The following is a 14,630-nucleotide window of genomic DNA, read 5'->3' as shown; positions in this document are numbered from 1 at the left end:
ATTAAATAAATCATTAGCTACTGATAAAATTATTGGCAAAATTAATATTCTTTTTAATCGTATTATTATTTTTTATATAAATCGAGTTGAATTTTGAATGGAAGGAATTTTGCTCAAATGGTTGATGAATGAAAAAAAATGGTAAATGTATCATATTTTAATTAATTAATTAATAAATGATGATAAAAATTCAGATAAAAAAATAATATTACTTACAAAAACTGTCTCTAACCTTTGCACAATGCAATCTAATTTTACACCCTTAAATTATTAAAAACTTTGCATTTTGCATTTTAAATTCCAAAAATATATATTATTCACCCATATCTAAAGTATCAAATAATTTATTTATTTTTTATTATTTGATGTGGAAAGAGGCATTCAACAGAACTACAAATAATATATTTTTTTAAAATTATTATTTTTTATATGTTCAGATTCCTAAGCCCAATAATACTCTGGCCGAAAAGTCATACAGCCCGAGAATTACAAAACTATCCCGTATCGGATGGTCACCCGAGGCTTCTCCACGCGCTTAATCGGGAGACATGAGGATGTCTCAGACTCAAAAACAAATTCGTTGACGATAAGGTTCCGCGTCAGCTGGTCTTTGCCTAATCGCCACCACCTTCACTGTTCAGACCCACTCCAAGCATGGATCGTGTTCTACACGCGCCAAGATTACGCACGCCGCACGGGCGGCGGGCTTTATCTTATCTATAGTCCACACAAAAGATGGAGCTCCCCAGCCAAATCGGCGCACGCACTCGAACCCTCATATATATTAAATTTTCTCTCTATCCAAACGGGAAAAGAAAAGTCTGAGAAAAAAGAGAGAGGGAAAAGCGTCCGGAATATCGCAGAGCTGTCTCCGCGATCGGAATACCACCGCCGCGTCTCTTTCCTTCTCTCTACGTCTTCCAGACGTCGTGGGAAGAATTTCCTGGGAAACAAACTAATCTGCCTGTAACAACTCTCCACATGCAATTACGTGAAAGCCTCACCAATCAACAGAACCGCTGTAGATAAAGTTTCCGAGCCTATCCACTTGCCTCGTTTTCCTCAAGTTTCTTTTTTAAAGAAAGAATCCATCATCCTTTTAGAATTTATCGTCATTTGGTTTTGGTTTCTAAGATTTTGACGAAAAATCAAATTTTCCGGAAAAAGGAAAATGACGAGAAGGCAGCATCAAGACGAGCAATCTAGAATTTTCTACGAGCTCTCCGCTCTGGTCCTCAACATCCTCAGATCCCCGCCGTCGCCGATCCCTTTCTCCGACTCTCTGCCGCAGGCTTTGACGACGTCACCGTCGTCTTCTTCCTCCTCCAGGCGGCCCTCTCCTGCGGCTCAGATCTCGCCGGCGGGTTTCGCTTCCCTGATGCTTGGGATTTCACTGGCCCTGATGCTATGCGGATCGGTCACTTTCTTTATCGGGTTTATATTGATGCCGTGGATTCTCGGGCTGGTCATGGTGTTCTACGTGGCTGGAATCGTATCGACCCTCTCGATGTTGGGTCGCTCCCTTCTCTGTTACGCCACTGCGCCACCCACGCCGCGAAAGGACATTCCTGGTAAGAAATTTTCTCAATTTCATGGCTATTTATGTATTGATTTTGTCTTAAAGTATTGTTTGTTTGTCTGTATGATCGAATTCGTTGCCTTTGTATCTTGCTAATGATGCCAAGGAATTGGTTTGATCTTTCATATTCTACTCTGCGTAGGAGATTCTGTTAGGCGCGTTTTGTTTGTTTCTTAGAAGCACACGAGAAAGAGTAATAAGTTGCTTAAATTACTTTCCATTTAATTTAGGCTTTCTGTGTAGTGCTGGATTCATGTTTTATTCACGTCGTGTTAGGCTGGTGGGATTTAGGATCCTAATTATGCGAATAGGTGCGATTAGTTGAATACCGTATGCAGTCAATTGTTTGTGAATGGTGGTTGCAAGCATACAGTCCTATTGGGTTTCATGGCTTAAGAGGCACCACTAACACCGGGCATGGACAAGTTTCAGGAAGTCTTCTTTGTCCTCCCCCACCTCTCAGTTCATCCTGCTTGTTCGTTGTCAAGCTCTAATCTTTTAACTTCTTTCGGCTGCTTCTCCTATGGCTTTGTTCTTTTATCTGGAATTCGAATTCCAAGGGTCCTTACACTTTCTTTTTTATTCATAATATGATTTCATTTCTATGCCAAAACAGAAAAATGAAAAATCACGTGGACTGAGGGTTGTGGTGGAGAAGCGAAGTCTCATGCTTGGGTTTGGGAAGGCCCATCATTAGGTCTGATTTTGCCTCTTATTTCCTACCTGCCTTCCTCCTCCCTTATGCATAGGTGAAAAAGTTGCCGTAGTTGTCAATAGTCCCATCTTGATCCACCACAAACTAGATGTTTGCTGCTAGCTTGCTATGTGCATATCTTATCAAGCAACTACTGCGTAGTATCTTCTTCTTGGATACAGAAGTGCTGTGATTTTTTGTAAGAGCAAAACAGGGGTGAAGAAAAAACAAAAGAATGGAAGAAATTGATTGGAGATTGCTTCAGGGTTTAGATTGGTTGCAAAGAATCTTTAATAATTCATTTTGTCAGAGATGTGTGATACTTGATGTTAGTAGTTAACAAGTATGAAGGTTGGATTATCTTTTTAGTTCTCATTTTCAATTTCTTTGATACTTTTAGCTGTTGCAATATAAGTATTCATGTTTTGTTAGGCAGTTTGATTATGTTATTTTGGCTCCCCATACAAATGATCAGCCCATGACAGTCTTCATTATTCATTCTAATACCAAAAGGCTATAATCACCTGCCCCCCTTCCCTTAAAATATATATGAATATGTTTAAAAAAAATTATAAATGAAACTGCATTGTCCAAAAGCTATGGGATTGAGGATCTCCAAGGAGCGATTTTTCTATATCCAAGAGAGTTTCCTGGTATTATAAGTGCTGCTCAGGAATGTTATGCGTGGCATTCGGTGAGTACTTGGGATACATCAAAATGAATTGTTGTTAGACATTGCTTTACGCATGATTGTCTTAATGGGTAGAAAGAGTACGTTGCTTTTCTCCAAATAAAAGCTTGTTAATCAGACCTAAATTCTGGATCTCATTCAAATATAAACTTAGCCAATCTTGAAGAGCTTTAACACGTGGCTTGATGAATAATTAGTCTTTTACTCAAATTTTTTGTGTACTATTGACTGCAGTGGCCACAATGCCATTTCGGAAGATTTCTGATATTTTTTGCCCACTATGGCTTCCAATTGCTGCAGCTTGGAAACTTTTGTGAAGGGAAAAAGGTGGTTCTGAGGAGAGAATTGAATTATTAGGGGAGGATCCGAGGAGAGTCAACGTTCCTGTGGATATTGCTTCTTCTAGCAACACATCGGGACAATTACACTACGTAGAGCCTCTTCAAGTATTGATGCAGGAATTGTGAATAATTTGTCTATTAAAATGTTTCTGGATGTGGGGATAATAGTAGATATGGTGAATTGTTAAAGGTTTTCTTTTGCTACTGCCTACTCATTTCCAAGTTGGGAGAAGAAGTCAGAGCTATTCCCAGTTTGGTTCTCATATTCTCTTTCATTTTTCCACAAGTTTATGTAGATTTTCTTCTCTTTTTTCATGGATATATATAAAAATTTTAGCTGTTAGGAATCATATTGTTCACTCACCACAAGTTTGGTTGTGTTTTTTGGTGGAATATTTTGGAAATATGAATGAATATAACGAAAATCTCCAACAAGTATATATCTTAGTCGAAATTGGTGATCATAGAAAGGAATCGAGGCCGAGGTATTTTCATGTCCTCCAGAGGATTATTCTTTTTCCTTGTTATTATTGGTAGCTAATAATCTCGATTATGGCATACTACCAAATAGCATTAATTTTTCTTCCGGAAATAGGTAAGAGATGAACACTCCTCATTCTCACAATGGTCCACAAATTGTCTTTTCACGTCTCTCTTCCTTTCTTTCTTTTTTTCCCTTAAATTCTGGAAAATGTAATTTTTTTTTTTTTTCAAAAAAAAAATGTTTTTACCTTGTTGATCATCATCTACTAGGGCCATTTACCAAATTGCATATATTTACATTGCGATTATCTTAATCTAATTGTCATGTTGCTTTGTCACATGGGACAATTAATTGGTAGTTTAGTCGAAGAAGCGACTGCCATCGATCTGCGAGGTGTCTATATACAAACAAATGGACAAAGGATATCACTCTCTTCTTTTCCTCTTTTTTGGGTCTCTGTTATTGGATTTAGAAGGGCCAAAAGTCAAATTACGTACAGAACTTAAACAGTATAACTTTGATGCATTCCATTTAACTAGTAACTGCCGACAAAAACACAATGAAAAAAGACACCCCAGTAGAAATTTAAGGTATTTCTATTCAAAACAGAAAAAAAGGGAAACAAAAAAGAAAAAGAAAAAAACATCTTAAGACAGCAGCAGAAAGATTAACAAACGGCAGATTACATCATAATATTGCTCTAAGTACTCAAAAATCAACTTGGGGGGCACAAATAAATGAAAAAGGAGAGCAGAGTACGTATTGATCATTAATTCATTATTAATTTGCAGGTCAACCTCATGTGTAGATGTGGACACCAATGGCGATGAGAAAGATTGTTATGAGGCCGAAGAAGATGATGGTGTGAACAAGGATGGAAAACCCACTTGTATGCATGTTCCCAAACTCCACTATTCTACCCTTCCCGGGCAGCTGGAACAACAGCCCGGGCTTAACAGCACGAACAGCACCACTGCGATCACCACCGGACCCCAATCCGCCATTTTCTCTTTATCTCTGAATATTTGCAGTTCTCTTTCTCTCTCTCTGATCAGTGCTCAGGAAAAAAAATGATCAGTACTGGTCACGAAATAACAATGATTTGGCAAAGAAGAAAGGAATAAATAAAAGAAAGAGGAGTTTTGAGTATATGTCACTAAAGAAGATGTGATCTTCTGGCTACACCTTGACAAGGCCGTCGGTGCCTCCACGTAGAAGCCAAAGCCGTGGCAACATGCACGTGTCTGCATGTGACTCGAGCTCTTTAAATGGCTCTTATCATTTTCCTAATGACGACAGATTAATCTTTTTTTTTTTTTTGGGATTAAAAAAAATCTATTTTTATTTTTTATTAACATGGATGATACTTTCTGAATTCTTCTATACAACTCAATCTCTACGCACAACTTAATCTCTACATGGCATTAATTTTTTTTATTTTTTAATATGAAACGTGCGTTTTGTTTGCTTGGATCCAAATTCATTCCCCCTAAAGATTCCATATGCACAATTCACTAAACAATAAAGAATAAGTGTGATAAAACTATAAAAACAAAATGGGTAGTGGCAGGAGAGCATAACCCAAAATGGGTGGTGGAGACTGTGACACGCGTAGGAGAGAGAGAAAGAGGTATACACAGATTTGAGAGGAGAGGAGACTCGGGCTGGCCATGGGGGAAGCAAGAGGTGCCAGTGGATGGCTGGTAGCCTCGAGAAGGTGGTGTGACAACTGCTGGCGATGGATCTGGGTCGTGCGACAGCATAGAACCCGTGTAGGTGTTGGGTTTGCTCTTTTGGAGTCCCACATCGGTGGGAGAGAATTGAGGAGCAGGCTTCAAGGCCTATAAATAGGGTGCTTGGCCTCTTAGTTAATTACACCAAGTCATAAGCTTAATTAGTAACTTGTGACTCTAAGAAAAGTCCTCTATTAACTTTTTCTTGTAAAAATGAAAGAGGTGAGAGTTAAAGTTTTACTAGTGGAAAAGCTTTGTGGGTGTCATTTGGGGTGAGGAGAAAAATTGTGTGATTGTAATAATTTTTCACATAGTGTATTTTCTTCTTTGGGTCTGGTGGTTTTTCTCCTGTTTTTGGGAGTTTCCACGTAAATTCTTGTGTTGTTATTATTTCTCTGGTTTTCTTCATATTTCACCAAAAAGTGGATCCTGTGGGTGAATTTGGTAGGTTCAAATTCCTAACAAGTGGTATCAGAGCCACTAGGTTCTTTTTGGTGGGTGGAGCTTTGGTGTGGTAGTGTGGATACGTACAGTCTAAGGAGGTTCTGTCTAGGAAATTGGTATTTAAGTGGTCCAGTGTGACCCTCCAATCTTTCGTGGGAACCTTGAAGTTCTGTCTAGGAAAGAATAATCTTTCCTGGGAACTTACTTAGTGAGTACTATTCATTTCTACGATAAAAATTTATCGAAGCAATGTCAGGAAGTAAGGCTTCAAATTCTATCAGATATGAGGTGGAGAAATTTGATGGGAGAATCAATTTTGGCTTGTGGCAAGTTCAAGTCAAAGATATTTTGATTCAATCAGGATTACACAAGGTGTTGAAGGGCAAACCAATCCCTGAAGTCAGCAGTGATACTAGCGTGACTGATGAAACAAAGAGCAAATCTGTAATGAGCGATGAAGATTGGGAGGATCTGGATTTGAGAGCAGCAAGTGTGATACGTCTGTGCTTGGCCAAGAATGTTCTTGTAAATGTGCATGGAATATCTACGGCAAAGGAACTCTAGGAAAAGCTCGAAGAGTTGTATCAGACGAAGGGCATCTCAAATCGGGTGTACCTAAAGGAGCAGTTTCATACACTGCATATGAGTGAAGGTACAACTATTTCAGATCATTTAAGTGTTCTCAATGGCATTGTCTCTGAGCTAGAATCTATTAGAGTTAAAATTGATGATGGGGATCAAGCCTTGAGACTCATCTGGTCTCTTCCACCTTCCTATGAGCATATGAAGCCTATTTTGATACATGGGAATGAGAAAATAATTTTTTCAGAGGTTACCAGTAAACTCTTTTCTGAAGAGAGAAGACTAGGTGGTGGAAGAAATGGTGCACCTGGAAACTTAGCATTGGTAGTAGCTGGTAATGGGAAGAAGAAGAACTCTATGAAGATGAAAGTAGTCTGCTGGGGGTGTGGACAATCTGGGCACGTCAAGAAAAATTGTCCAAGAGCAGGAGCAGGTTCGGCAAGTTGCTCCAAGTCAGTAAATGAAGATACTGGTAATGAAACTAATGTTGTGTCTCTCTTCATGGAAGACGATGTCTGTTAAAGGGACATGTACATCCTCGTGGCATGCCGCTAATTCTCAAAGTTGTCATGATAGAGGATGTGTTAATGTTAGTGGGTCCACAAGTTTGCACACAGGCATTGGTTTGGCATTAATGCAGAGTGTGGTGGAAATTTATGTCGATGGTTGATGAACTTCCAGGAAAGCCAAACGTGGAAGTTGCACCATAATTTTTCAGTAAGGTTATTTTCGACATGGGCCGAAATTGAAATGTTTGGAATTGGTTTATTCTGAGTGGGTATGCTTTTATGGTGGAGCATGATAGCAGAAGCTATGAAGATCTTCATTGCAGTGGAGCGTGGCTGTGGAACCAGCCAAAGTCGCAAGGTGGAGATTATTGAGTTTGCTCTTTTGGAGTCCCACATCGGTGGGAGAGAATTGAGGAGCAGGCCTCAAGGCCTATAAATAGGGTGCTTGGCCTCTTAGTTAATTACACCAAGTCATAAGCTTAATTAGTAACTTGTGACTCTAAGAAAAGTCCTCTATTAGCTTTTTCTTGTAAAAATGAAAAAGGTGAGAGTTAAAGTTTTACTAGTGGAAAAGCTTTGTGGGTGTCATTTGGGGTGAGGAGAAAAATTGTGTGATTGTAATAATTTTTCACATAGTGTATTTTCTTCTTTGGATCTGGTAGTTTTTCTCCTGTTTTTGGGAGTTTCCACGTAAATTCTTGTGTTGTTATTATTTCTCTGATTTTCTTCATATTTCACCAAAAAGTGGATCCTGTGGGTGAATTTGGTAGGTTCAAATTCCTAACAGTAGGGAGGGGGCTCGATTCGTGAGGAGGAGAGGGAGGGAGGCATGCGGGAAGGCAGATCAAAGGTGGGGGTGATCCAGCGAGGTGGTAGTGGTGGTTTGCGATAGTGGGAGGTTGCGGCGGCGCTGGGCTGAATAGGAGAGCAGATCAGGTGAGGGAGGCCAGGCTATTTCAGGATGAAAGGAGGAGGCCGGCGACGTGGGGGCTAGGGGAGGTTGGCGCCAGCAAAGGGAGGCTGACGCCGCCGGTGACTACGTGGCTGCACTGCAGCGGCATCGCTGTGGCTGAAGGAGAAGAAAGGGAATAGGGAATGGGTTGTCGGCTGAGAGAGAGAGAGAGAGAGAGAGAGAGAGAGATGAGAAATGAGAGGGAAAAGAGAAGAAGTTGGGTTTATATCTAAGATTTTAAATTTGTTGTCACCAACTAATTTTGTCACTAATGAATGTATATGTCACTATAAAAAAATATTATCTATAAACTTTTTTTTATGATCTTAATTTTGTGAAAAAAATAATAATTTTCACAAATTAAAATTTGGGACAAATAAAATTTTATCCAATATAATTATTTGCTACCAAATAGTATTCGCACGAACCGTTAATTTTTTGTTACCAACTAATTATGTCACTAATGAATGCATGTCACCTTAAAAAAAATATTATCTGCAAAGTTTTTCTAATGATCTTAATTAGTGGGAAAAAGTTTTTAATTTTCACAAATTATAACTCGTGACAAATAGAAAATTGTCTAATATAATTATTTGCGACGAGATTTTTCTGACAACGTGAATTTGGTGGCAAATTGTAATTATTTGTAACCAAATTGTATTCGCGGGAATTGTAAATTTTTTATCAACTAATTCCATTACTAATAAATGCATATGTCGCTATAAAAAAAAATATTATTTACAAATTTTTTCTAATAAGCTTAATTTTGTGAAAAAAAAAATCTTTAATTTTTACAGATTGTAAATCGTGACAAATAATATGGTCTAATATAGTAATTTACGGCGAGAATTTTCCAACTATGTGATTTTGATGGCAAAACGTAATTATTTACTATCAAATAGTATTCGCAGGAAAAATTTTTGTCTCAAAAATTACTATTTATTGTAGTGCGCATTATATTGAGTCACTCTCCAAACATCTCTTTTAATTTGATTCACAATCAATAAAACTTTATGCATACCAATAATTAATATATTTTTAATTAAAGCAAATTGATGATGTAGCATGTCCATTTTGTGGGCATCTAATTTGTTTAAATTGCCAAGCAAAGCAAGGCCATGATCGAATCGATTAGATGTAATCCATTCATAAAGCAAAGCCAATCGGAAATAGATAAGGCACAATATCCCATGCATATTGCAGTGTCATGACCCACCCAGATCGATGTTGCCGATGAAAAAGCCAATTAAGCAATGAAGTAACTGCATGCAGCAGCTGGTCGATCTAGCTAGCTAGCTCTTACTATACAAATGCAGGTTCATTACGGAAACGATCGAGACGACGCTCGGCCACTTTTTAATATGTAATTAGAAATAAAATCCTCCTTCAAACGATTCTCCTGATCACCAGTAACCGGTCTTCACGGAAGCAAGATATATAGTAATTTCCATGGTATATATGAGCAATATCATATATTTTCAACTGCAACCGTTAGATCGAAGCAGACAACTGCCCTTTGTTGCAAGCAAATATATTTTTGGAAGATGCCAGCTTTGTCCGTTCACTCATATATTTAATTTTTTTTTATTTAATTATTAAGAAAGTAATTTTAATATATTGATATATTTTTTTTATTTTTTCAAAACAGAAATATTTTGGAATTAAGTGTCCTGAATGAATTTTTTTTTATTTTTTTTTACTTAGTGATTAAGAAAGTATTTTTTAATAATGTTATAATTTTATTTTTTTTTTAAAGTATTTATGATGATTAAAAAATATATAAAAAAAATAAAATATACTATTTGGTAAAGTTATTCAGGTCACTTTTTCGTAGCCGTAGCAGGATTCTTTTCAAAATGCTTTAAAAGTATAACGAAAATAACAAAAAAAATAAAATATAAAATTTGTATTAGTGGCCGGCATGCCAAACGATAGGCGGCACACTTACATCACTCTACTTCTATACTTTCACATAGAATATATATCCTCTTACCAAAGTACATAAACTGTCAGAATTTCCTTACCAAAGGAAATCAATTGTCACGGTTCGCTTTGTTTGATAAGTAAATTCATCTCAATTTATTATTATAAATTTTTTAAATCTTAATATCAAATATAATAAATAATTTAATTTTTTTAATTTTAAAATAATAATATTTTAATAATATTTTATATCCCAACTCAATTCAATATTTAAATACAACTAAATGTCCCAGTCCCAGCATATTTTGTCTAGTTGGAGTTGGACAATTCCCCATGCGTGCATTTGAGTTTTGGAAATCCAGATCACTTTCTCTTGCTCTTCAAGCTAGCAAAACAATTTGCGTAGCTAGACAGAAGCTGCTAATTAGCAGATCACATTACTTTAGAAAAATTAATAGTATTGGGATAATTTGCAGCTAATTAATTATACTTCTTAAGCAACATTTAAGAATAAATTATATTACAGAAAACAGGTAGATATTGCATATGAGGGATCGAGGACTCAAATCATGTAGAACATGGAAATCATGCAGGAGCCCAGTCTCATTAATATTATTAATCGGTAACTTAAAACAAACACGTAGCTAGAACACTGAGATATTCGTGTAACAAGTGAACAAGAAAAGCATGCATGCATGCATGCACCCATTTTCTTTTGGGTTGGGGATGGATGAAGTAATTAACCAACGTACAAGTGAAGCTTGACGGCCAGCAAAAAGACGCAAATGAGAGCAAAGTAGAGGAGGGAATGAACCAGTATGGATGCACCGCCGGTCCGAAAGTTGCCAAACTCCACCCACCGACGGTGCCCAGGCACCTGGAAAAGCAGGCCCGGAGTTAACAGCACAAACAGCACCACAGCCACAAACACTGGACCCCAGTCCGACATCCTTGGTTATGAGCCTTGGGGAAGTGGAAAAAACGATGTAGGAGGGTGCTGTTCTATTGGCGTTAAAGAGACAACGAGAGAATTGGAGAGCTGTGGAGGTGTTTTTACGGTATTTAAGGAAGGGGGAAAGAGTAGAGAGCAAGGAACACTTTGGTGGGAAGAAAAGTAACTAGATAAAGAAGAGAGTACTGCCGTGGAGGCGGAGGCTTAGGGGAGTTGGTCACTTGGATCCGATCCACTGATCGAACCCGCCGTCCCACGTGTGAGCTTCTATGTGCACGTGACAACTGGGAATAACGTGTTAGTAAGGGATTTGGATTGCAAAATGATACTTTGGTACTTCATTAATTTGCCTTCTCAAATATATCGTTTTTTAAGAAAGTGATTAATAGTGAAGTTATATTTTTTTAATTTTTAAAGATGTTTAAAAAATATTTTAAAAAAAAAAATACAATTGCACTAATGGTAAATTTGAGAAAACGAACTCATCAACTGAGTAACAGCACCCATTTGAATTTCCTGACTTCTTATAACAAGGGCATAGAGACAAAGAGACATATTAATTGGAGTTCACAATATTTAAATTTATTTCTGTTAGTTTTTTGTGCAACATTGATCGGACAGAGGTGAGATGCATCTTATCTCATCTCATCTAATTTTAACTAATAATTTTACTATTATTCATAACTTATCTCAACTCACTATCTAAACGAGTCTAAATTTCAAAATTCGGTCAAAAACTTCGAAGTAATGTAGAAATGATTTCCAAGAGAAAATGGAATGTAGGAACATATTTTTACTATCCATTTGTTGTTGTGAGATTTATTACTATTATAAATAATATTAAAATGCTGATACTTTTTTATATTAATTGTTTTGAAAGGCTTTCTTACGTGGGTTGTTATTCGGTTATGTGTCAATAAACGATTGCAAATTGATTTATTTATTAAGAAATTGATTAAAACCACAGAATTAGATCATGTTCCTTATATTGTCGGACTGACTTTGTGTATAATCAGCAAAGATTAGTGATGTTGGGCATTGGAAAGTTACTAAATGCCAAATTGATGAATGGTTAAGGTTCTTAAAAATGGTCTATTCTAACAGCCAACAAGTGTTACAAAATGCGTTGAATATTACGGGTACCAAAATGTATGGGCTTTGCATTGCAGGGGCTGAAATTGTTGTTGGATTATTTGAGTTGGACTGCTACAAGACCCAGTCCGTAATCAAGCCCAGGCCCATCTTCCGTTTGGATTACGCAAACAAAATAAGATATTATCTAAGATCCAGTTGAAAATAAAAGTGATCGTGAAACCTGCCATTAATAAATCTTTTCTAGAAAAAATATATATCTCCTCTCTCTAACCCAAACTCACCTTCCCCTCCTGTTTTCTGTGCAGATTTAGGGCTGGTTTACATCTAGATGTTGTTTCATTTTATCTCATCATTATAAATTTTTTAAATTTTCAAATAAAATCTAATAAATAATTTAATTTTTTTAAATTCCGATTCAATTTTTTTAAATATCATAATAATAATAATATTAAAAACTTAATATTCTAATAATATTTTATTTAACTTTTAATTTTCATCTAAAATCATATCATCTTATCTCACAATCTAAACCAGAAATTAATGTGTGTTTTTTTAAAAAAAAATTTGTGCTCTTAGGTCAAAAATATTATATTTTTCTTTAAGGGACACGCATACCACAACTAAAATGTTTCTGATTGCCGATTTTCAAGTATCTCGGATTCTGGAGTAGTTTGTGAAATAGATCATGATAAACACGTGAGCCAATTCGACTCGGGGTGCGGTTACTATGCCGCTCATGTACGCTCAGCGTAAAATTTTATTTTAATTTTATTTTTTATATTTTTTTAATACATTTAAATATTTTTAAAAATAAAAAAAAATATTAATATATTTAAAATCATTTCTTTAATTATTAAATAAAAAAATAAAAATAAAAAAATTTACCAAGAGATCAAATTGAGCGATACAAACGAGAGAGCAAAATAATGTTTCTAATTCGATTATAATTTAAACTATCATGTCATGTTACTTTTTTTTTCAAAAGGAAAATGATATTTTCACCGAGATATCACCAATAAAATCCATCTATTGTTGATTTTTTTATTTATTTAATAGTTACGTAAGAGTTTTTAAACGAGTTTGTAATTTTTTTTAAATGTTTTAAGGGTTTTAAAAAAATGTTTGAAAAAAAATATTAATAAAAAAAAAGTTTTGTTACTTTTCATCTACATACCACAATTATTTTTTATTTTTTTATTCTTATTAAACTAATTAAGTTCTTTTACTCATCATTTATACACTACATACTTATTAAAAAAAATAAAAAATCACGTATGATATAAGAATAATGAGTATAATTTTTTTTTTAAATTACATGTTCTGTAGGAACTTTTGGTGATTTTTCACTGTAGATGGAATAGCGTCTTTTCTTGAAAAGTCAGACTACTCTAACGTCCAGAGTAGTTCACCCAACTTTTTAAAATAATTTGTGCATGTGTTTTTACTTAAAAAAGAATTAAAATAACATGCTTTCAATAAAAACACTGATCATACATTTTTCGATACACTTCTTCGACATGTACTAAAGCATTTCCCAACTTTTAAAAGCAATTAATTATAGTCCACATTTACCAACTACGGCTTCCAACCACAACTCCATCTACTCGTTAGGCATCAACAAACCGTATCTTATAATACTTCTCTCACTACCTCTATTAACGAACATGGACTCAACCAGTAGTTTATTGACTTTTTTTTATATGCATTCGGTTGATTGTTGATCTTGTGTTTCACAAGTCTGGATAACAATAGTTGATGTTGTAAAAATCGTGCAACAGGCTGGAGGGAGAGAAAGATTATTCTCGACCCATTGAGTTGACTGAGTGTTGTTTGGAGGCCTCGACAATTTTTCAGTGTGGCTGTCGGCGTGTATGTCCATGATGGTAAATGAAAAATAAGTATAGAGAAAATAAAAAGAGATTGACATCAAAATTTACGTAGTTTGGCAACATATCTATGTCCATAAGGGTTTGGAGAGGAGAGTCTCTACTATAATATATTTGTTTACAATCACTCATGATTCTTCATATCTCATTGTACAAAAAAAGTTAGAACTCTTCCTGTTGGAAATATTGTCTTCCTTGAGAGGTTTTCTGAAGAAGAAGATCTGATTGAGAGAAAGTCTGAGTCTGCCTAAAATATTGTCTGGGTATCCCCTTTTATATAATCCTCTTCTTGCAACTGTTGGTAGTTGCTTGTCTGATTCTTCTCTGCACATGTCAACCTATCATGAGGTGGATGTTCTCCTTTGCGTGTGTCAGCTTCCATTCTCTTCCTTCTTTCCCTCTTACCATTTTTATACTTGTATACTCTCATGTCCCTCTTATCTATTTCTTGTTTCTCTTCTTATCTTTAGTGGTAATTTTGTGGGTTAGGCCCAACTATCTGCTATGTATTTTATCCCTCCACATTGATTGTAATGGTTTTTTGTTTGAAACGTTGAACCTCTCCTCTCTCATTGTTTTAAAAAAAAAAAAAAAAACTCTCCTCTCTTATCCTAATTTAATCTTAAAAAAAAAACAGTCAATAATGAATGGCCTTCCCCCCGTCTGGCTAAATTGGGGAAAAAAAAGTCATTTTCAACTGTTTCTATTCTATAAAATGAGAGCCACTCGCTTGGTGGGTAGCTAGGTTTGTGAAGAGAACTATTA

The 14,630-nt window shown here is 35.9% G+C and overlaps 2 protein-coding genes and 1 pseudogene across 3 annotated transcripts; 1 reads left to right on the top strand and 2 right to left on the bottom strand.

Annotated features, from left to right (window-relative positions):
- Nucleotides 1-738: 738 nt before the first annotated feature.
- Nucleotides 739-3,655, top strand: LOC121257368. 2 transcript variants are annotated; one of them, XM_041158357.1, is made up of 2 exons: nt 739-1,571; nt 3,265-3,655. In XM_041158357.1, the coding sequence occupies exons 1-2, from the start codon at nt 1,172-1,174 to the stop codon at nt 3,279-3,281; spliced, it is 417 nt and encodes a 138-aa protein (XP_041014291.1). In that variant the 5' UTR covers nt 739-1,171; the 3' UTR covers nt 3,282-3,655. The 2 variants fall into 2 exon arrangements, with proteins under 2 accessions (XP_041014291.1, XP_041014290.1); XM_041158356.1 differs by having other exon boundaries at nt 3,199-3,655.
- An 801-nt stretch (nt 3,656-4,456) lies between these two features.
- Nucleotides 4,457-4,993, bottom strand: LOC121257370 (annotated as a pseudogene).
- A 5,423-nt stretch (nt 4,994-10,416) lies between these two features.
- On the bottom strand, nt 10,417-10,977 carry LOC121257369. The gene has a single exon (XM_041158358.1). The coding sequence runs from the start codon at nt 10,879-10,881 to the stop codon at nt 10,672-10,674; it is 210 nt and encodes a 69-aa protein (XP_041014292.1). The 5' UTR covers nt 10,882-10,977; the 3' UTR covers nt 10,417-10,671.
- Between the last annotated feature and the right edge of the window lie 3,653 nt (nt 10,978-14,630).

Source organism: Juglans microcarpa x Juglans regia, chromosome 3S, assembly GCF_004785595.1.
Source record: "Juglans microcarpa x Juglans regia isolate MS1-56 chromosome 3S, Jm3101_v1.0, whole genome shotgun sequence".
NCBI lineage: Eukaryota > Viridiplantae > Streptophyta > Magnoliopsida > Fagales > Juglandaceae > Juglans > Juglans microcarpa x Juglans regia.
This window is presented reverse-complemented; position numbering and strand designations above follow the sequence as displayed.

Excerpts from the sequence above, each read along its gene's own strand:
- LOC121257369 (XM_041158358.1), bottom strand. The coding sequence starts at position 10,881 with ATGTCGGACTGGGGTCCAGTGTTTGTGGCTGTGGTGCTGTTTGTGCTG.
- LOC121257368 (XM_041158356.1), top strand. The coding sequence starts at position 1,172 with ATGACGAGAAGGCAGCATCAAGACGAGCAATCTAGAATTTTCTACGAG. Across the intron at positions 1,572-3,198 it reads GCCGCGAAAGGACATTCCTG|TGGCCACAATGCCATTTCGG; the intron begins GTAAGAAATTTT and ends TATTGACTGCAG.